This window comes from Heterodontus francisci, chromosome 10 (assembly GCF_036365525.1).
Source record: "Heterodontus francisci isolate sHetFra1 chromosome 10, sHetFra1.hap1, whole genome shotgun sequence".
In the NCBI taxonomy this organism is placed as follows: Eukaryota; Metazoa; Chordata; class Chondrichthyes; order Heterodontiformes; family Heterodontidae; genus Heterodontus; species Heterodontus francisci.
This window is the reverse complement of record NC_090380.1, coordinates 35518637-35539124: the sequence shown is the minus strand read 5'-3', so window position 1 is coordinate 35539124 and position 20488 is coordinate 35518637. Positions and strand designations below refer to the sequence as shown.

The following is a 20488-nucleotide window of genomic DNA, read 5'->3' as shown; positions in this document are numbered from 1 at the left end:
TCTCAAACTCTGTAATGAAATGTGCCATTTTCTTCAAATCACATTTCATTCCCCTGGGTGTGGAGGTGTCAGGCAACCACCACCTGCCAAGACTGAGGCACACATTATTTCGCCACATGAACATTAAAACTTAAAATTCCAAGCCCTGATCGGAAAGACATTTCCATGATGACAGACAATGTTGAAATAATGGGGATCTCCAATTGCTTCTCCAATACACAGACGTGGTTGGGCCAGTTTTGGTCACATGACTAGCTGGCTGGTGTTTTTGAATTTGAATTTCCAAAGGGTTTTTGAAGTCAGACAAAGCCGTGTGCTCATGGAGTAAACACCTCTCCTGGCACTGAAGCAAGAATTACAGTCTCTCTTGTCTGCCTGCCTTCATCTCTTCCCACGGAACTGAATCTTGTGAAAACACATGAAACTCAAAGAGAGAAGGGTTTGCCACATGAACAAAGTTTTAAGATGATAACTGGGCCCCAACGAATCGCAAGACCATATCTTCTATCAAGGACTACAGCAAGCTCGAGAAATAGTAACAAGATATTGCCTCAAACTGTTTTACTTATCTTTTCTTCTGTGCTTTTCTATTCCTATCTGCATGTTTATATCATGTGTGCATGCTAGCATGGGCACATCATATATCCGTAGGCATGAACCATATTAGAGTTTAAGTTTAAGGTTTTAATAAATTTCCTCTTTCTGCTTTAAACCAAAGAAAGCCTGTTTGTGCTCAGTTCTTTGCTTTATAATTGGAAACTGTGAACAAGTATTCACAAAAAGGGGAGCTCAAAACACTGTGTTTAAAATTAAACCCTGTTACAATAAGACTAGGTAAAAACAGCCAAAGACCCCTAGACACACTGCTCACTGGTCGTAACAGTGGGTTACAGAGAACAATTACTAACTGACTTCCCTTAAAATTGAGGGAACCATTGCTGCTAACCAGAATATCAATACACATTGAACTTTTAATGCCTTACAATGATTAAAAAGATTCAAGATCTGATTCAAGTTCAGAATATTCATCAATGGAAAGATCACATCCCCTAGCAGGTTGTTTGTAGGCTGAAGAGGGCCAAAAGGGCATATGGCAGAGAGGGAGGTACAGGGAGCAAATGGTCAGAAGCAGGCTCTGTCTGACGCTCTAGGGGTTGAGACGTTGCTGATGTGCTACAGAGGTAAGTTATAACTTACTGATTTTGTGTTTTCTGGACTGCAAATGGAGAGTGATGGTGCTTGAAACAGTGTCCTGACTAGAACCAATCAGATGTTATCTTTTGTTGGTCGGCACAGACTCGGTGGGCCGAAGGGCTTGTTTCAGTGCTGTATCTCTCCATCTCCTCTACATTAGGGAGATCAAACACAGACTGGGGATCACTTTGCAGAACATCTCCATTCAGTTCATAAGCACGAACCCGAGTTTCCGGTCGCCTTTCATTTTAATTCTCCACCCTGTTCCCACTCTGAACTCTATCCTCGGCCTCCTGCAGTGCTCAAATGAAGTTCAACATAAGCTTGAGGAACAGCACTTTAATCATTTGATTAGGTTAGCACTTTACAGCCTTCTGTACTCAACACTGAGTACAACAATTTTAGATTTTAACATCTACCCCCATTTTGGTTCCTTTATCTTTACTGGTTTTGTTTTCTTCCCTCTTTTTGTGTTTCGGTGCCCCTCAATGCAGCCCAGCCTCTACCAGTCATGGATGAGCTGGACATACAGCCAACCAAATCGGAACTCAGTGATGCCATTGATTCCCTAGCCAGCGGAAAAGCCCCTGGGAAGGACAGCATTACCCCTGAAATAATCAAGAGTGCCAAGCCTGCTATACTCTCAGCACTACATGAACTGCTATGCCTGTGCTGGGACGAGGGAGCAGTACCCCAGGACATGCGCGATGCCAACATCATCACCCTCTATAAAAACAAAGGTGACCGCGGTGACTGCAACAACTACCGTGGAATCTCCCTGCTCAGCATAGTGGGGAAAGTCTTTGCTCGAGTCGCTCTGAACAGGCTCCAGAAGCTGGCCGAGCGCGTCTACCCTGAGGCACAGTGTGGCTTTCGTGCAGAGAGATCGACTATTGACATGCTGTTCTCCCTTCGTCAGATACAGGAGAAATGCCGTGAACAACAGATGCCCCTCTACATTGCTTTCATTGATCTCACCAAAGCCTTTGACCTCGTCAGCAGACGTGGTCTCTTCAGACTACTAGAAAAGATCGGATGTCCACCAAAGCTACTAAGTATCATCACCTCATTCCATGACAATATGAAAGGCACAATTCAACATGGTGGCTCCTCATCAGAGCCCTTTCCTATCCTGAGTGGTGTGAAACAGGGCTGTGTTCTCGCACCCACACTTTTTGGGATTTTCTTCTCCCTGCTGCTTTCACATGCGTTCAAATCCTCTGAAGAAGGAATTTTCCTCCACACAAGATCAGGGGGCAGGTTGTTCAACCTTGCCCGTCTAAGAGCGAAGTCCAAAGTACGGAAAGTCCTCATCAGAGAACTCCTCTTTGCTGACGATGCTGCTTTAACATCTCACACTGAAGAATGCCTGCAGAGTCTCATTGACAGGTTTGCGTCTGCCTGCAATGAATTTGGCCTAACCATCAGCCTCAAGAAAACGAACATCATGGGGCAGGATGTCAGAAATGCTCCATCCATCAATATTGGCGACCACGCTCTGGAAGTGGTTCAAGAGTTCACCTACCTAGGCTCAACTATCACCAGTAACCTGTCTCTAGATGCAGAAATCAACAAGCGCATGGGTAAGGCTTCCACTGCTATGTTCAGACTGGCCAAGAGAGTGTGGGAAAATGGCGCACTGACACGGAACACAAAAGTCCGAGTGTATCAGGCCTGTGTCCTCAGTACCTTGCTCTACGGCAGCGAGGCCTGGACAACGTATGCCAGCCAAGAGCGACGTCTCAATTCATTCCATCTTCGCTGCCTTCGGAGAATACTTGGCATCAGGTGGCAGGACTATATCTCCAACACAGAAGTCCTTGAAGCTGCCAACATCCCCAGCTTATACACACTACTGAGTCAGCGGCGCTTGAGATGGCTTGGCCATGTGAGCCGCATGGAAGATGGCAGGATCCCCAAAGACACATTGTACAGCGAGCTCGCCACTGGTATCAGACCCACCGGCCGTCCATGTCTCCGTTATAAAGACGTCTGCAAACGCGACATGAAATCGTGTGACATTGATCACAAGTCGTGGGAGTCAGTTACCAGCATTCGCCAGAGCTGGCGGGCAGCCATAAAGACAGGGCTAAATTGTGGCGAGTCGAAGAGACTTAGTAGTTGGCAGGAAAAAAGACAGAGGCGCAAGGGGAGAGCCAACTGTGCAACAGCCCCAACAAACAAATTTCTCTGCAGCACCTGTGGAAGAGCCTGTCACTCCAGAATTGGCCTTTATAGCCACTCCAGGCGCTGCTTCACAAACCACTGACCACCTCCAGGCGCGTATCCATTGTCTCTCGAGATAAGGAGGCCCAAAAAAGAAAGGCAGCTGCTCATCATTCTGCCATTCACACCTCCTCTAGACACATCTTTTGTTTCTTTGTTTATCCCATTACCACTCCCTTTGACCTTGCACCATCAATGCTTTTGTCATTTAATCTCTTTTGCCTTACACCCTATCACACCTTCCCTTTTGTTCTTCTCCCCCCCCCCCCTTCATTTGCTTATAACCTATATTATATTTCTTTCATCAGAATTGGGAAAAGTTAGGTCATCGGCCTGAAACGTTACCCGTTTCTCTTTCCACTGATACTGCCAGATCCTGCTGAGTATTTCCAGAATTTTGATTTTATTTCAGATTTCCAGCACCCACAGTATTTTGCTTTGTAAATTTTATTCCCTAATCCATTGGCTCAGCTAATCAGAGAACTGGAAAAGGAATCTAGACCTAACCAATCAGAAAATTTACATAAGGCTTCAAACATAAAAGAAATTGAATGTACAGATTTATCCCCATGTTTTTATTAAAAACAAAGAATTTTACAATTGAAATGGCTGATCCTTTCATAACCAAAGACCCATAGAAAAATTACAGCACAAGAGGAGGCCATTCAGCCCGTCATGTGAGTGCCAGCCGAACAAACTAGCCGCAATCTAATTCCACCTTCCAGCACCTGGTCCATAGCCTTGCAGGTTACAGCACTTCAGGTGCATGTCCAGGTACCTTTTAAAAGAATTGAGGGTTTCTGCCTCCACCACCATTACTGGCAGTGAGTTCCAGACACCCACCACCCTCTGGGTGAAAAAGGTTTTGCTCATGTCCCCTCTAATCCTTCTACCAATCACCTTAAATCTGTAACCCCTGGTAATTGACCTCTCCACTAGGGGAAAAAGGTCCTTCCTGTCTACTCTATCTAGGCCCCTTCATAATTTTGTACACCTCACTTAAGTCACCCCTCAGCCTCCTCTATTCTAGGGAAAACAACCCTAGCCTATCCAATTTTCCCCATAGCTGCAACTTTCAAGCCCTGACAACATTCTTGTAAATCTCCTCTGTACTCTCTCCAGAGCAATGATGTCAATCCTGTAATGTGGTGACCAGAACTGTGGCCTAACCGGCATTTTATACAGTTCCAGCATTACATCCCTGCTTTTGTATTCTATCCCTCGGCCAATAAAGGAAAACATTCCATATGCCTTCTTCACCACTCTATCTACTTTCAGGGACCTGTGGATATGCACTTCAAGGTCTCTCACTTCTTCTAGCCCTCTCAATATCCTCCCGTTTATTGTGTAACCATGTGAGGTGTGATCAGCTTTAATATAAATACATTGATCCCTTTTTGAGAAGTTACATTTTATTTTCTGTAGTAACTAAAACCACCATAACCCACTGGTGCCTGCAATGCTCATAAGTCGTGCAGCTAATCCCAGCCAATGAGTTACTCTACACCAGAAGTCTTAGCACTCTGTGTAAATTCCAATTTCTTCATCTGGATACATTTTTTCCAAGATAAAACACTTTTGTTTGGACTGGAAAAAATCCTTTATGAAAATCTAACAGTTCACCAGGCTGATTCTCCAAAATAGTGAGCTTTCAAACTTAAAAAGGCTAAGGAGATTCAACCAGTACTGCTGTTAGGCAGCTTTCATTATTTGGCTCAGGAGGTAGTTGAAGTGGCCAAGTAACTTTGGGGCTTGACACAAGTTCAGCATCTGTAGAAAAAATTGAAGTGTTCCATACAGACACAAAATTTGTAGGGTGAATGCACTACATATGATAGCAACTCGAACCACATTTCACAAATACAATATTAAGCACCACTTTTTAAATATAAAGGGGTCCTGGTCACTCAGTATTAATGGTTCCAAATTGTTTAACTAAAAGAACATCTTTAAAAATATTTGGCGCTTTAGGGATACAGAATACATGATGGATACTCATATTAACGTGTGCCATAGATGAGTTAACAAACTATGCCTGCAACTCCAGCCACTCAAGGACACTAAACATGGAACTCGGGTACCTGTGGGCTAAAAAGAAAAAAAAATCAAACAGAACCCAATTTCATTTGGATTTCAATGAGAATGGCCAGAAATTAGATAAACCCACTTCTATGCCAGCACAATTTTCCACAAAAAATGTTGGATACAGATAAAACTGCACAAGCACAAGTCCTACAAATACAAGGGTACTTTGCTCATTAGATCTCTGCCCCCTTATCATTGCTCAGCCCATTTTCCACCTTTGTCTCAGTTTCTGGGCTGTTTGAGTGAAGATTCCCCCAAAAGAAAAAGGAGAAAGTCTTACAGGGAGACAGCCTCAGCAGTGCAAATGAAGGGCTCTGCCAACTCTACACAGTAAAGCCATAGTGAGCTTTCTGATTCAAACTGTTGATGTTGGCTGCACCTCAACTAATGGGGTGGAGAAGCACAAAGAGCATGTTCTTAAAGATGGGAAATGGGAGGGATGTGCAGTTGATTTGCATATATGCAAGATTTCTATACAATAAGGTACCACCTCTGACTTGATTGGTTTTGGAAACTGGAATCTGCAAAAAGGAATTGGACGCCAAGTGGAATTGACTATCTTTGAACAACTCTTTAAAAAAAAAACCTGACAAAAGTAACAAGATTTAATATACTGAAAGACTTTAGGATCCACTGAATAATAACTGGTATTACATTAAGAACAGTGATCACATCACATGTTCCTAACATATTTAAGGTTCATTATCAAATCACAAGTTTACAGTCAAACACAATCTCAAATATTTATTTAATTAAGCAGCAACAATACAGAAATTAATGGAATTCTAATGAGACAATTTTATATAATTGAGCATTGGGTATGCGTTAAAAAGGAGTCGAGAAGATTTTAGGCCCAGTCGTGCGTCAACTCGAAGGCGGCTTACTGCTTTGAACATTCTCCAGAATTATTTCTATGTGATTTACCTTTTTTGTGTGTTTAATTTATCTTTTATAGTTTGCCTGCAGAGTACTATTGGAGCCAGTATCGAATGGCAAGTACCATGCAAATATACTAGAATTTTACTAATATAAAAGTAATCGTTTTTTTAGATTCAAACCAGTTTGGAAAACAAATCTACACACTGCATTTAGTATGTAGAGATTCCCTCTCACTTGCTCTTTGGCTGACTGGCAGCACAGTCACAAAGACAGGTTGCTGACTCGAAAGACTCAAACCCAAATGCTCTGTAATAATAAGGAGCCAGGCCGAGGTATTATTGCATTATTAATATTCTTATGCTATGGAAATAGCCACAATCAACTCTTTAATGATAAGAGTAGCAGGCTATTACCAGCAATCCAGCCTTGAAAGTCACAGGCTTTAGGTGATCCAAGGTCACCTTCTAACACAGCACTATATATGAATGGCCACTACATGCCTGGCATTCCACAAATGCTATGGACATAGCCTCAGCCCTGTGTACAAGACAGTTCTGTCAAAACTGGATCTTACTGCACCATTGACTTTGTTACCATTCATGTTCAAGGTGGAGCTCAGTGCTGCAGAAGGCAGCATCTTAGCAATTTCTACTCTTTGCCCTGCGTTGGCATCACGCCCTCCAAGTTCAGGTATACCATGCATCAGAAACAGACTAACCTCCCACACTGTCCCCCCCACTCCATCTCTACCAGTATCTGAGAATACCCTCCACTGACTGCTCAGTGTGACACTTGCATATCTGCATGAGCCATTTTTGTATCCCACATAAGATGACCAATGAGGGGATAAAATCCTCTGAACAAAAAGTGGGAGACTGCCTGATTTCCTTTGGAACTAATGAAATTGTGGGAACATTTTGCTTTGATACATGTGATTTCTGATGCATGAGAAGACTGGAAGATTAACTACAGAAAAGAACAGCCATTTTTCATTCGAGGGTCATTTTCTACCTTGACAGTTAGCAAGACAACAGGACACATTTATCTCATTCTAGGCTAGAAATGGTCCCATCACTAAGGTGACAGAGTCAGGTTGCCCCACAGACTAGTCCCTTACATTTAGAGGAACAAAACTAATAACCTCCCCCCGCCCCCAATTTCTTTAAAAAATGAATTCCCTCTGATGAGTAATGAGCAGGAGAACTACTGTGATTTACGATTTTTTTAAACCATTGTATTGAATTCCCTTCATATGTATTTTAAGCATTAACCATCAGAGCCCTTTGTAGCAACAGAAATACTGCCAAGTGTATTGTCCAGCAGGAATCGGAACTGAATTACAGGGGTGGAATCCAACTAGGGAAGCCAGGCAATATCATACACCATAACAACACAGGACAGGCAGTATATAACCATCATGTGAAGTCAGATTTGATCCACTCAAAATTCCTTGCCTTCCCGCACACCTCCAAAACCCACCCCTGCCGATTTGAGGAAAGGGGATGGGGATTGTGCTGGCTGTTAACATACTCAATACCTCGCAAGCATTTAGAGACCAGCATTAACCAGGTATACTGCACGGTAGCTCATCATTCATCAAAAGCATTCACTACACATTACAGTTCTACAATATAATATACAGTTGGCTACTGCAAAATATAAGAAAACCAGTTTCCGGTCCTTTTCTATAGCATTTAATTCTATCACTGCCACAGAATACTGAGATAAGATGCCAAAAACAAATGAAGGATAATCCTAATACCAAAAAGGGTCACTTATCTACAATATAACTATGGGGGCGGGGGGGGGGGGGGGGGGGGGGGAGAAAGCAATCTAACGGTATAGTTCAAAGTCAGTATGATGCTGAACATCTGAATAATAGGTGTATGAGGAAGAAATTACGAGGAAAGGCCACTTTTTAAGAAAACCTGTAACAGATTCCAGAGGTCTGGGTGCTCCAACACATTGCATTTCCACAGGATCTTGTAGAAAGGGACAGTTAAACACATTTACTTGGCCCATGATCATAGCATTTATCATTTGGATTCTCTTTTATATTCCACAAATGCATCATGCTACATTTTTTTCCGATGTACATTTAATTTGTCAGGGGACAGCAGAAGCAGCAGGATAGGTAAGGTTTGGCTAAACTCAACATGAGTGTCTGTAGGAACAGAAAACAACCTTTAGGCCCAATAATCTTTTGATACAATTACATTTACCTGCTGTCTCACCATATCGCTCAATCCGTTCTATCTCCAGAAACACTGTGAATGGCCGCTTCCACTGAATTATAGTATCCGCCTCAGTGACCTTTCCTCGTAACTTGTTTCACAATACTATTATTCTTTGGATGAAAATATCCTGCCCAACTTTCCTTCTCCTACCTTTTAACATGTGTTCCTCTACAGTACAGGACCTTTCCACTGTAAACAATTCAACTGGATCAGCTTTTTCAAACTCTTCATAAGCTTGAAACCTGCTGCTACAAGGGAAGGTGGAGGAGGCATGAATCTGGGGTCAGGTTTTTTTTGTGCATTTTCAGCAGTGGGCTTTACTAACTCAAATTCCATTAAATATGTAATGCCTACAATCCTGATCTAGCATCAATTTCTTTGTGTACACTGATTTGGCTTCCAGTTTTAAACAACACGGCATAAAACCAATTCTTGCTTTGCATCAGAACTTGTGTTCACTGATTTAGATTTAAACATAGGGGGCACAATCTCAAAATTCAGTGATGTTACATAACATCAAGAGAGATGGTGGTGGCAAACAGTCAAAACTGTAAATGACTTTAGGAAGATCAAGGCAGGTTAGCCAGATGAGCAGATAGATGCTCAATGCAACTTAATGTGGAGAATTGTGAAGCAATACATTGTGGAAGAACAGTAAGGAATAGGAGTGTACCCTCAATGGAAAGATGCCAAAGGGTGTGAATTAATTCTCTATAGTGGGCGAATGGAACTGACTGGAATGCTCTGTGGAGGGCTGACATGGACTCGATGGGCTGAATGGTTTCCTCCTGTGCTGTAAATGACTCTACGGGCTGGATTTTATGGGCTCCCAAGGCAGGGTTGGCCCATAGAATTGCAACGGTAGGCCGGTGGGGGGGTGCGGGGCAGAGGGCCTGTCATCGCCCCGTTGCCAAGCGATTTTGTCAGGGGCCGGATAGGCTGAAGACAGCCTTCTTGCCCGGAGGCCAACTGTGGCCTATTAACAGCCACTTAAGGGCCTCTTCCCCCACCACTGGGATTTAACCAGGGGCGGTGGCCGGGGGGGGAGTGGTGGTGGCCGTCACATGGGGAGGACGCCCAGTAGTACAAGGTGCCCTCCATGTGGATTTTGGGGAAGTTGGGGGGCGGGTGGTGTCCCTCCACTGCGGGCAATCGCCGGGAAAAACTCCAACTCCCTGGACCCCCTTCCCTCTGCACTGCAACCTCACCACCAACCACTGCACCGCCCCCCCCGCCCCCACCTCACCAGGCCCCACCAGACTGGCTCCAGCGACACTGCCTCACTTACCTGAGGTCTGGATCTCCAGCGCAGGGCCTGGGCCCAAGGCCTCTGCAGTATCAGCAGTGGCCACCGTTCCCAGTGGCACTGCTGATACTGCTGGGCTGCCGGCCCTGCCATTGATCTGCAGCTCTTAAGAGGCTGGATTACCATCTTTAAAGGGATGGTGATCGCAGTGCCAGTCACTAAGTGCTGGAACAGCACAAGATCGAGCCGGGGGGGCGGTGGGGAGGGTGCTGCTCATAAAGGCCGAGGCAGAGTTCTCCCTGCTCTTTCAGCCTGGCACTGGGAACGCCACCAGCGACACAAAATCCAGCCCCATCACTAAGTATGAGTGCAGGTGGGAAAAAAACATTAAAAACAGCAGAATTTGGGGTTTCATGTTTTGGGACACAGACAAATAAAGAACAATGATAAATTTATACAAAGGTTTGGTTAAGCCAGTTTTAGCATACAGTATAAGATCAAATTCTATACAGCTGCCACAAATAGGCAGGATACCAGCATAAAGTCAGTAGTTATATTTGTATAAAAACAAAAGTTTCATTTTGAACTTTTCTGTCATAAGAATTCTTTAAGATTTGAAGGGAGGTAAAAATGTTAATGCATTGACCAAGATTTTACACAGATGCAATGACAGAACTGACGGTGTAGTGAATGTCAGGTCTCTCAATTGGAACAGATATATGCTGCAGAAATTTCCAACCTATATGCACACAGAAAATAAGACAGTATTAGCAACTGCAGGGCAAAGCAATTACCCACAGTTATAATCACCCAATGGATAGGGGAACGATGCCCTGGAGAGTTTGAGTTAAAGAGATTTGAGTAATCAAATCTACAGAATGTATTAAACAGACAGTATCTACAAGAAAATTAAAAGCAAAATACTGCGGATGCTGGAAATCTGAAATAAAAACAAGAAAAGCTGGAACCACTCAGCAGGTCTGGCAGCATCTGTGGAAAGAGAAGCAGAGTTAACGTTTCGGGTCAGTGACCCTTCTTCGGAATTTATTCTACAAGAAAAGTGATTGGCCAATACTTTTGTTGCTTGGCTTACAAATAGCGCTACAATTTAAATCTGCTTTAAACACTTCACTTGCAACATAATTGTGACAAAATTATAAGTATTTACAGCACAGAAACAAGGCAATCTGCCCAACAGGTCCATGCCAGTGTTTCTGCTCCACGAGCCTCCTTCCACCCTTCATCCAACCTCGCCAACATATCCTTCTTCTTTCTCCTTCTTGTGTTCATCTAGCTTCACCTCAAATACATCTCTTGCTATTCACCTCGACTACTTCCCTGTGGTAGCAAGTTCCACATTTTAACCACTCTCTTGGTAAAGAGGCTTCATCCAAATTCACTATTGGATTTATTAGTGACTATCATATATGTACAGCCCCTAGTTCTGGTCTTGCCTGAAACTGAAGACATCTTCTCTACATCTACCCGATCAAACCATTTGATAATCTGAAAGACCTCGATCAAATCACCCCTCAGTCTTTTCTATAGAAAAGAGCTCAGCCTGTTCAATCTTTCCTGATGGATATAACTTTGGTGCTTGTATCATTCTTGCAAACCTTTTATGCACTTTCTCCAGTGCCTCTACATCCGTTTTATAGTACGGAGACCAGAACTGATTACAGTACTCCAAATGTGGTCAACCATGGTTCTGTACAAGTTTAAATAACCTCTCTGCTTTTCCATTCTATCTCTGAACTCCAGTGCTTTGTTTGCTGTTTTTTTTTAATGTCCTTATTAACCTGCATCATTACTTTTAGTGATTTGTATATCTGATCCCCAGATCCCTCTGTTCCTCAACCCATTTAGACACTTATTTTCCAAAGAGTACATGACCTCCTTTTTCTTCCTATCAAAATGTACCACCCCACACTTGTCTATATTGAATTTAACTTGCCAATTACTTGCCTATTCTGCAACTTCATTCATGTCTTCCTGTACTTTGTCATTGTACTCCTCTGTATTAACGGCATCCCCCAATTTGGTGCAATCTGCAAATTTTCAAGTTGCAATTCTGATTCCAAAGTCCAAATCATTTATGTAAAATGATGAACAGAGATCCCAGTACCCATCCTTGTGGAACTCCACTTCCCACCTATTGTCAATCTGAGTAATTACTTTTAACACCTACACTCTGTTTTTGTTTTGTAGCCAACTTGCTATCCATTCTGTTGCTTGTCCTGTGACTCCACATACTCTGACTTTAGCCATGTGCGGTATGTTATCAGAGGCTTTCTGAAATCCAAATATATTACATCTACTGTTATCCTGTTACTTCTTCAAAAAGTTCAATGGGGTTAGTCAAGCATGACCTTCCCTTTTGTAATCCATGCTGACTGTCCTTTATTATATTTTCAGTCTCAACTTCCTATCACTGTTGTAAGGCTAAAATGGTGCACAACTATTCTACTTTCATAAGAAATAGGAGTGGGATTAGGCTGCTTGGTCCCGTTCTGCTATTCCACAATATCGTGGCTGATCTTCTGCCACAGTAAACAACTTCCCACACTATCCTCAGACCACTTGATTCTTTTAGTCTCCAAAAATCTATTGACCTCTGTCATGGATTGAGAATTGGTTGACATGACAGGAAACCGAGAGTAGGAATAAATTGATCTTTTTCCGGGTGGCAGGTGGTGACGAGTGGGGTACCACAGGGATCAGTGCTTGGGCCCCAGCTATTCACAATATATGTTAAATGACTTGGGTGAGGGAACTAAATGCAACATTTCCAGGTTTGCAGACGACACAAAAGATGGGAGTGGGGGAAGAATGTGAGCTGCGAGGCGGATATAGACAAGTTGGGTAAGTGGGTAAATGCATGGCAGATGCAGTATAACGTGGATAAATGTGAGGTTATCCACTTTGGTTGTAAAAACAGAAAGGCAGATTATCTGAATGGTGATAGATTGGGAAAGGGGGTGGTGCAACGAGATCTGGATGTCCTTGTACGTTAGTCGCTGAAAGCAAGCATTCAGGTGCAGCAAGCAGTTAGGAAGGCGAATTCATTGCAAGAGGATCTGAGTACAGGAGTAAAGATGTCTTACTGCAGTTATACAGAGCCTTGGTGAGATCACATCTGGAGTATTGTGTGCAGTTTTGGTCTCCTTATCTGAGGAAGGATGTTCTTGCCATGGAGGGAGTGCAAAGAAGATTTACTAGGCAGATTCCTGGGATGGCAGGATTGACGTTTGAGTAGAGATTGGGTCGACTAGGCCTATATTCACTAGAGTTTAGAAGAATGAGAGGGGATCTCATAGAAACCTGTAAAATTCTAACAGGACTAGACACGCTAGACGCAGGGAGGATGTTCCCAATGGCTGGGGTGACCAGGAGTCACAGTCTCAGGATACGGGGTATGCCATTTAGAACTGAGATGAGGAGAAATTTCTTCACTCAGACGGTGGTGAACCTGTGGAATTCTCTACCGCAGAAGGCAGTGGAGGCCGTCATTAAATATATTCAAGAAGGAGATGGATATATTTTGTAATGCCAAAGGGATCAAGGGATATGGGGAGAAAGCAGGAACAGGGTACTGAATTAGATGATCAGCCAGGATCTTTTTTGAATGGCGGAGCAGGTCCAAAGTGCTGAATGGCCTACTCCTGCTCCTATTTTCTATGTTTCTATGAATTCATTCAATGGCTGAACATCCGCTATAACATCAGGTATCACTGACAGTGCTTTTAACAGTGACAGATTTCAGCAACAACCTGCTCACCGATGCTCAGTTTGGGTTCCACCAGGGCCACTCAGCTCCAGACCTCAGGACAGCCCAATCATGAACAACAGAGCTGAGTTTCATAGGTGTCGTGAGAGTGACTGCCCTTGACATCAAGGTAGCATTTGACCGATTGTGGCATCAAGGAGTCCTAGCAAAATTGAAGTCAATGGGAATTAGGGGAAAACTCTCCTCTGGTTGGAGTCATACCTAGCACAAAGGAAGATGGCTGTGGTTGTTGGAGCCCAATCATCTCAGTCCCAGGACATCATTGCAGGAAGTCCTCAGGGTATTGTCCTAGGCCCAGCCATCTTCAGCTGCTTCAATGACCGTCCCTCTATCACAAGGTCAGAAGTGGGGATGTTCATTGATGATTGCAGTATTCAGTTCCATTCGCAACTCCTCAGATACTGAAGCAGTGCGCGTCCATATGCAGCAGGGCCTCGACAACATTCAAGCTTGGGCTGATAGGTGGCAAGTGACATTCATGCCACAGAAGTGCCAGGCAATGGGCCATCTCCAACTAGAGAGAATCGAAGCATCGCCCCTTGATATTCAATGGCATTACCATTGCTGAATTACCCCTGAACATCCTGGGAGTTACCATTGCCCAGAAACTGAATTGGACCAGCCACATAAATACAGTGGCTACAAGAACAGGTCAGAGGCTAGGAATTCTGCATCAAGTAACTCACCTCCTGTCTCCCCAATGCCTATCCATCATCTACAAGGCACAAGTCAGAAGTGTGTTGGAATACTCTTCATGTGCCTGAATGAGTCCAGCTCAAACAACACTCAAGAAGCTCGACATCATCTAAGACAAAGCAGCCAACTTGATCTGCACCCCAAACACCATCTTAAAAATTCCCTCCCTCCACCACCTGTGCATAGTGGCAGCGGTGTGTACCATCGACAAGGTGTACTGCAGCAATTTGCCAAGGCCCCTTTGACAGCACCTTCCAAACCCATGACCTCTACCGAGTAGAAGGACAAGGGCAGCCAATGCATGGGAACACCACCACCTGCAAGTTCCCCTCCAAGCCACACACCATCCTGACTTGGAACTATATCACTGTTCCTTCACTGTCGCTGGATCAAAATCCTGGAACTTCCTCCCTAACAGCACTGCGGGTGTACCTACCTCATATTGACTGCAGCAATTCAAAAAGGCAGCTCGCCACCATCTTCTCAAGGGCAATTACGGTTGGGAAACAAATGCTGGCCTGGCCACTGATGCTCACATTCCAGGAAATAAAAAAAGCCCTTTAAGAATGTTATGTTTCAATAAGATCACTTCTCATTCTTCTAATTTCTAGGAAATATAGGCCTAGTCTATTCAAGATCTCTTCAATATCTCTTCAGGACAATCCCCTCATACCAGGAATTAGTCCCGTGAATGTTTGTTGCACTCCCTCAGGCAAGTAAGACCTTCTATCAGTAAGGAGACCACAACTCTACACAGTACTCCAGGTGTGACCTCACCAAGGTCCTATACAGTTGCAGTAAGATTCCTTTACTCCTTTTATAATAAAGTTCAACATTCCATTTATCTTCCTAATTGCTTGCTGTACCTGCATATTAACTTTGTGATTCATGTACAAGATCATCCACATCCCCTAAATATCAACATTTCCCAGTTTCTCACCATTTAAAATATGTTCTGCTTTTCTATTTTTCCTATCAAAGTAGATAATATAGAAAGCTTTTGGCACAAAAAGAGCCAAAAAATTAGCCACCCAGTCTAATCCCACCTTCCAGCATTTGGTCTGTAGCCCTGCAGATTATGGCACTTGAAGTGCATATCCAGACTCCTTTTAAATTAGTTGAGGGTTTCTACCTCTACTACCCTTTCAGACAGTGAGTTCCAGACCTCCACCACCCTCTGAGTGAAAATGTTTTTCATCTCCCCTCTAATCTTTCTACCAATCACTTTATGTCTATGCCCCTTAGTCACTGACCTCTCTGCTAAGGTAAATAGGCCCTTCAGCTCCACTCTATCCAGGCCCCTCAAATTTTGCACATTTCAATCAGATCTCACCTCAGCCTTCTCTGTTCCAAGGAGAACAACCCCAGCCTATCCAATCTTTCCCCATAGCTGCATTTTTCCAGTCCCGGCAACATCCTCGTAAATCTCCTCTGTACCCTCTTTAGTGCAATTACATCCTTTCTGTAATGAGGTGACCAGAACTTCACACAGTACTCAAGTTGTGGCCTAACCAATGATTTATACAGTTCCAGCATAACCTCCCTGCTCTTATATTCTATACCTCGGCAAATAAAGGAAAAGATTCCATTTGCCTTCTTAACCCCTTTATCGACCTGTCCTGCTACCTTCAGGGATCTGTGGACATTCACTCCAAGGTCCCTCACTTCCTCTGCACCTCAGTATTATCCCATTAATTGTGTATTCCTTTGCCTTGTTTGACCTCCCCAAATGCATCACCTCACACTTCTCCGGACTGAATTCCATTTGCCACTTTTCTGCCCATCTGCACAGACCATCAATATCTTCCTGCAGCTATCCTCCTCGCTATCAACCACATGGCCAATTTTTGTGTCGTCTGCAAACTTCTTGATCATGCCCCCTACATTTACATCCAAAATGTTAACACATACCACAAAAAGCAGGGGACCCAGTACTAAGCCCTGCGGAACACCAGTGGAAACAGCTCTCCAGTCACAAAAACACCCATCAACAATTACCCTTTGTTTCCTGCCACTGAACCAATTTTGTATCCACCTTGTGACATTTACATTTCTCCAAATTATATGCCATGTCATTTTCTTGCCCACTCATTTAACCTGTCTATATCCCTCTGCAGCCTCTTTGCATTCTCACAGCCTAAGTTGCATAGTCAGCAAACTTGGATACATTCCACTGGGTCCCCTCAGCTAAGTCATTCATACAAACTATAAATAGCTTAGGGGACCCAGTGTAATGATATTTGCAGTATCCCACTAGTTACAGCCTGCCAACTCCAAAATGACCCCTTTATTCCTACTCTGTTTATCTGTCCATTAACCAATCCTCAATGCATGTTAATATATTACTCCCAATCCCATGAACCCTGGTCTTGAGAAACATTCCACATAAAAAATGATTTGGCTTGAACACCTTCTTCAAAAGTTTACTCCCAGTTCTCTTCCCTTCCCCCAGGACAACGTGATACCTTCCGCAGTCTAGAGTACTTATTTCTTTATGTATGCTGTCACTGACATACTGATTGACAGAAAAGTAACAATTTAGGATCAACCAGGTACTAACAAATTCCCCATCCCCTAGAAGGAACATAATAATCTGGTGTGCATATCAAAACAATTGAGTGTTGAGTGACCTTGAAAACTACAAACATACAATTATGTGATCTACTGGGGCTCTGCAGCTCTAAACAGTGGTAGCAGGGTGGTACAAAAGATCTCAGTACCTTCTCATGAAAGTTGGCAGGGGATGAAACAGATTGCAATTCCATTGAAATATGTAACAGAGTTAATTTTTCTGAATTTCAGGCACCAAAATATGCAACCTTTAGGAACCAAGCTAAATAACTAGGCAAAATCGCAACAGGGCTAAGGAGTGGCAGTGTTAGCAGTCTCACACATACCAGTCAGCGAACAAGACGATATAACAGGCACTGAATAACAAGTGGCGAATGAGACAGACCTTTCCTGAAGAGGCATTTCCACAATTTTTGCTGTCTTTGGTAATTAAAGCAACATCACCTATAGCTGCTGTGATCAGAAAACTATTAGGAGAAAGGCAGGAACAGTGTGAAACCAAGCAGAAACGTATGTAAAATGACTGGAAATGCTCAGCATGTCTGGCAGCATCTTAAATAGGTGAAAGAACGAATTAATTCTATTTCAATGACATGACCTCAGGCTGTCCCGAGGCATTTTACAATATGCAATTGTTTCGGTATTTACAGCACGTTCTAATTTGATTTTATAATTCTATCACTCTCTAAACTCTCGTATTTCCCTCTTTCATTTGCCTGAACCTGGTGTTGTTGCTGTAGCCACTTTCCCCAAAACCCTGGAGCTCTTCTATAATAAAAACAAAAAGTGCTGGAAATACTCAGCAGGTCTGGCAGCATTCATGGAGAGAGCAGCAGAGTTAACGTTCAGGTCAGTGAGCTTTCATCAGAATTGGCAAAGGCTGGAAATATAACAAGTTTTAATCAAAAAAAGCAGGGGTGGGGCAAAAGAGAACAAAAGGGAAGGTGTCGATAGGGCAGGGTCGCAAGAGAATAACTGACAAGGCGGTCATGGGGCAAAGGCAAAGAGTGTTTGCTCATGGTGTAGTGAAAGACGTTAGTGCAGAGGGTGCTAAATGAATAACGAAAGCCCTAACCAAAAATAAAAACATGAAAAAGCGGGCAGGCACATGGTGAAAAAACTGAATGATGAAACACATTGAAATAAAATAAAAATAAAAAAAGGGGGTCAGTTATGCTTTAAAATTATTGAACTCAATGTTCAGTCCGGTAGGCTGTAGTGTGCCTAATCGGTAAATGAGATGCTGTTCCTTGAGCTTATGTTGATACTCACTGGAACACTGCAGCAAGCCCAGGACAGAGATGTGGGCATGACAGCAAGGGGGTGTGCTGAAATGGCAAGCGACAGGAAGCTCGGGGACATGTTTACAGACAGAACGGAGGTGTTCCGTAAAGTGTTTGGTCTCCCCAATGTAGAGGAGACTGCATTGTGAGCCGCGAATACAGTATACTAAATTGAAAGGACAAGTAAATTGCTGCTTTACCTCAAAGCAGTGTTTGGGGCCTTGGATAGTGAGAAGAGGTAAAGGGGCAGGTATTACACCTCCTGCGATTGCATGGGTAGGTACCGTAGAAGAAAACAAGGTGTCGGGAGTAATGGAGGAGTAGACCAGGGTGTCGCGGAGGGAACGATCCCTTCGGAATGCTGAGAGGGGAAAATGCGTTTGGTAATGGAGTCACGCCGGACATGGTGGAAATGCGGAGGATGATCCTTTGGATGTGGAGGCTGGTGTGGTGGAAAGTGAGGACAAGGGGAACCCTGTTGTGCTTCTGGGAGAGAGAGGGGTGAAGGTAGCAGCGGGGGAAATGGTCCAGACACGTTTGAGGGCCCAGTCCACCACAGGGGGGATCCTCAGTTGAGGAAAAAGGAAAACATATCAGAAGCACTATTGTGGAAGATAGCATCAGAGCCGATGCGGAGACGGAGAAACTGAGAGATTTCCAACAACTACAGTATTTTGCTTTTATTCTGGAATTCTTCTGTTGGAAGGAGCAGAGAGAGTAAAACTGGTGAGAATTTAAACCAGCAGCAGCTCCCGGGCCTCGGCAGACAGGGCTCTCCCCGACCCCCAACTCCTTCATCCCCAGCCCCCACCCCGAGCAGACCGAGCTCGCCCTCACCCTCGCCCCAGGTGACCTTGAATCCTGCCCAGGGCCCAGCGGGAACCTCCCTCCACATCAGGAGCTACAGCTTCTGCCGAGCACGGAGACGGCGGGCTCGGCTCCGGCCCAGCCCGGCCCCGGTACTCACAGTGTTCCCGCTCCGGCCCAGCCCGGCCCCGGTACTCACAGTGTTCCCGCTCCGGCCCAGCCCGGCCCCGGTACTCACAGTGTTCCCGCTCCGGCCCAGCCCGGCCCCGGTACTCACAGTGTTCCCGCTCCAGCCCAGCCCGGCCCCGGTACTCACAGTGTTCCCGCTCCGGATCAAGCTGCCCAGGAGCCGCAGCATCTTTGTCATCACCGCAAAAACCAAACGCCAGGCCGACCGGCAGCTACACCGGAGTGAGGAAGCAGTAGCTGGCCGACCAGCAGCTGCATCAATGTGAACACGTGTGGCTGGCCAACTGGCAGCTGCACCAGAGTGAAGAGGGGGGCGGGGGTTGGGTTGGTGTGGTGAGGTGGCTGGGCAACTGGCAGCTGCACTGGGGTTACAGACCACCATAGGCTCCAAGCGCAGAGTGACCGACTGACAGATACACCGGCGTGCGAACCACAGCTCAAACCTCAGATTGAGGGGATATTTCCTGCGGTAGTTATTTCTAGTGTAATTCCAGGAGAGTTTTAAAAACATTTGGCTCTTCACCAAAGCTCCTCAATCTTATCCGCTCCTTCCATGACAACATGCACTGCACTGTATAGTTTGATGGCTCCACTTCTGACAATTTTGGTGTGAAGAACGGAGTGAAACAGGATGGTGTCCTAGCCCCCATTCTATTTGGCATCTTCTTCTCCATCGCCTGCCCTGCAGATATGGAAGGAGTCTACTTGCGCACAAAGTCAGACAGGAAGCTCTACAATCTATCAAGGCTGAAAGCGTAGATAAAAACACATCAAGTCCTGATCAGAGAACTCCTCTACGCTGATGATGCTGCACTAGTCGCTCACACAGAATTATAGAAAGTTTATGGCTCAGAAAGAGGCCACTTGGCCCATCATGTCTGCACAAGCCAAAACCGAGTCACCCAGCCTAATCCCACTTTCCAACATTTGGTCCATAGCCCTGCAGTTTACAGCTCTTGAGGTGCATATCTGGGAAATTCAGCTACAAAGACTCAGGTACTGTTTCTCCCATGCCTGTAACTTGTTCTCCTTGACTATAAGCCTCAAGAAAACAGTGGTCATGGGACAAGGTATTGCATCTCTGCCCTTGATCATACTAAATAACACTCCACTGGAAGTGGTTAGCCAATTCTGCTACCTTGGGTCCTCAATGACAGACAATCTGTCCCTTGATGCCGAGTTTATACACGTATAGGGAAAGCAGCTACCACCTTTGGCCGACTCGTGAAATGCACATGGAATAACACCAAGCTGACCCTTAGGACCAAGCTGATGGTTTATAAGGCCT

General features: G+C 44.5%; 1 protein-coding gene across 2 annotated transcripts in view; it reads right to left on the bottom strand.

The window, feature by feature from the left end:
* The window catches only part of LOC137374395 (pyruvate dehydrogenase E1 component subunit alpha, somatic form, mitochondrial), a 40400-nt gene extending 20933 nt beyond the window's left edge, over positions 1-19467 (bottom strand). The window contains exon 1 of one of the 2 annotated variants that reach the window (XM_068040437.1): positions 19328-19467. In XM_068040437.1, coding sequence (XP_067896538.1) covers positions 19328-19378 — 51 coding nt within the window. In that variant the 5' untranslated portion in view covers positions 19379-19467. Of the gene's footprint in view, positions 1-19171; positions 19191-19327 lie in introns of those variants that run through there. The other variant, XM_068040438.1, reaches the window with a different exon arrangement.
* Positions 19468-20488: the final 1021 nt, after the last annotated feature.